This window comes from Octodon degus, unplaced genomic scaffold (assembly GCF_000260255.1).
Source record: "Octodon degus isolate 3935 unplaced genomic scaffold, OctDeg1.0 scaffold00012, whole genome shotgun sequence".
Taxonomy (NCBI): domain Eukaryota; kingdom Metazoa; phylum Chordata; class Mammalia; order Rodentia; family Octodontidae; genus Octodon; species Octodon degus.
The window spans coordinates 1837627-1840403 of record NW_004524588.1 but is presented as its reverse complement, the minus strand read 5'-3'; the positions used below and the strand labels follow the sequence as shown (position 1 = coordinate 1840403).

At 46.1% G+C, this 2777-nt stretch overlaps 1 protein-coding gene across 4 annotated transcripts in view; it reads right to left on the bottom strand.

The window, feature by feature from the left end:
* The window catches only part of LOC111815157, a 12783-nt gene that overhangs the window by 9031 nt on the left and 975 nt on the right, over positions 1-2777 (bottom strand). For 3 of the 4 annotated variants that reach the window (XM_023709452.1, XM_023709454.1, XM_023709455.1), the window contains exons 2-3: positions 1743-1904; positions 297-392 (exon numbers count right to left, since the gene is read on the bottom strand). In XM_023709452.1, coding sequence (XP_023565220.1) covers positions 297-392; positions 1743-1904 — 258 coding nt within the window. The remainder of the gene's footprint in view (positions 1-296; positions 393-1742; positions 1905-2777) is intronic. The other variant, XM_023709453.1, reaches the window with a different exon arrangement.

Genomic DNA, 2777 nt, shown 5'->3' with positions numbered 1-2777 from the left:
TTGGGTGTTGGGTATTTTACCTTAGCTAGAGAATAAGAGTGAAGACAGAGCATATTTCTTTAACTTTGGGTGTTGGGTATTTTACCTTAGCTAGAGAATAAGAGTGAAGACAGAGCATATATGTCTAACTCCAAATCACCTGAGAATTCCTGGGGCAAAAATCTGAACTATGTGTGCCTACCACTTAACTGTGAAAATCCAGCACACTGGAGGAAAGCAGGGTTTCACTGAGGCATGGAGTAGATGGGAGACAGCGATGCCTGCCCATGCCTCCCTGAAGCAAGGCCCCCACTTACTGGCAGTCTGTGTGTCCTCCTGGAATATGTTTTTGGTGGACTCTAATCCAGAGGTCAGGACGTCACCAACAGTTGGATCATGGTTCACGAGTGGATCTGTATCAACAGTGAGCTCATTTGTTAATATGGACTATATCTAGACATCCTAATCAGGCCCCAGGCAGTCTTAGATGGGGCTTTGGAGAGTGGCTGTGTTAGGGTGTTTGGCTCTACATTAAGATGTGATACTGGTTCTAAGGTTGTGGATGGGTGTCACCCCACCCTCAAGTGAGCGGCATCAATCAATAGTTATAGCTCAGGTGGGACACAAAGAAGCATGGGAGGGCAGGGTTGCTACTTCCTGTAGCTTCCTTCTGCCCCCTCTGCCTTGTCATTAGCTGTTTCTCCTCTGTGATGCCCTCTGCCATGCTGCCCTGCTTTGGAATCAGCTGGATTTAAGCTCTGCAGACTGCGAGCTAAAATAAACATGTCCTTCTTTAACTTTGGGTGTTGGGTATTTTATCTTAGCAAGGGAATAAGAATGAAGACCTAGAGGACATTTCCAACTCCAAATCACCTGAGAATTTCTGGGACAAAAATTTGAACTATAAGTGTGGCTACCACTTAACTGTGAACATCTAGCACAGTGGGGGAAAGCAGGGTTTCACTGAGGCATGGAATAGATAGGAGACAGCGATGCCTGCCCGCACCTCCCTGAAGCAAGGTCCCCACTTACTGGCAGTCTGTGTGTCCTCCTGGAATATGTTTCTGGTGGACTCTAATCCAAAGGTCAGGACATCACCAACAGTTGGATCTTGGTTCACAACTGGGTCTGCATCAACAGTGAACTCATTTGTCATTATGTACTGTGTCTAGACATCCCATGGGGCTCTGTGCAGTCATAGGTGGGGCTTTGGTAGTAGCTATGTTAGGGTGTGTGGCTCTACATTAAGATATGATAAGGTTGTGGATGGGAGCAGCCCCACCCTGGTGTGAGTGGAATCAGTCAACAGAGTTACAGCCTGGGTGGGATATAGAAGAAGTGTGGGAGGGCAGGCTTGCTACTGCCTGTAGCTGCCTTCTGTCCCCTCTACCTTGAGCTCTGAGCTGTTTCTTCTCTGTGATGCCCCTCTGCCATGCTGCCCTGCTTTGGAATCAGCTGGATGAAAGCTCTGCAGACTGTGGGATGAAATAAGCATTTCCTCCTTTAACTTTGGGTGTTGGGTATTTTATCTTAGCAAGAGAAAAAGAGCCAAGACAGAGGGGTGCCATGTCCAACTGCAAGGCAGCAGAGATTTCTAGAAAAAATTGTGAAATACAGTTTTGACTATTCATTATGTGAATTCAGTGTGCTGGAGGAAAGTAGGGTTTCAGTGAGACATGGAGGAGAAGATACCCGAAATGTAATATCATTGCAGGGATAGTGATGCCTGCCCCAGGCTCCCCTGAAGCAAGGCCCTCACTTACTGAAAGTCTGTGTATCCTGGAATATGCCTCCGGGCAAATCTGGTCCAGAGGTCTGAGCTACTCCAGCTGTTAAATCTTTGTGCCTGGTTACATCTATACCAGGATGGAGCTCATTTATAATGCTGGCCAATTCAGGTAGGTAAGTGACCAAATCTAGAGGAGCTAAGAAGAAAAGAAGAGCTTAAACCAGTCTAGTGGAAGTGTTTCTCCACAGCCTTCCTGTTCCTAGCTGCACCCTTCCTTTCTCTGGGGAAAACATAGAACATGAAGTGATTCCTGGATCCACCAATGTCACAAAAGTCTCTTTCCCAGCAGTTAAAAGTCAGCATCCACTGCTTCCGGGAGAGTAGTCAATGCTCCCTCTTTGAGGGGCTCTGTGCAGCAAAAAGTACTCAATAGTGTGCCTCTGATTGTGTATTGTCTGGATGGGAGCAGAATTAACTTTCTAAGACTGATCCACCTTAACTTTTGCAGGTTTCTGAGAGCTAAGAGTAAAAACTAAGGGGTTATGGCTCATAGAAAATGACTATTTCTAAATATAAGCAAGAATGGAATCAACTCCAAAAGGGCTCTTCTGGTTACTTTCTCCTTTCATGAACTATAGTTAAGACATCATTCTGAGCATGTCCCATAGAACACCCAATCTTGACATCCTAGGCAGGCTGACCGTGTAAGCAGCAGTGCTATCAAGGTCTGCTGAATAACAAGTGGGGCAGCCTTGGGCGGCATTCAGAATAAATGCAGTCATTGTGGCAGGTGGGCACACCCTGCCAGGGAAGGCAAAACTACTATGTCTCTAAAGCTGTCCTTTCCCTTTTTTCATTTTTTTTTGAGGCAGAGTCTCATGATAGCCTAGGCTGGCATTGGAATGTTACCAGATATGAGGCACTATGCCGGCCTCACTTTGCTTTATTACACATTCGAAGCAATAAGAAAAACCAATCAAACATCCCAGAAATTGACAGCTGCCTGGGTAAGAGGGGAAGATGTGAAGGAGGAGGAGAAAGAGGAGAAGAAGGAGAAGGAGAAGAAGAG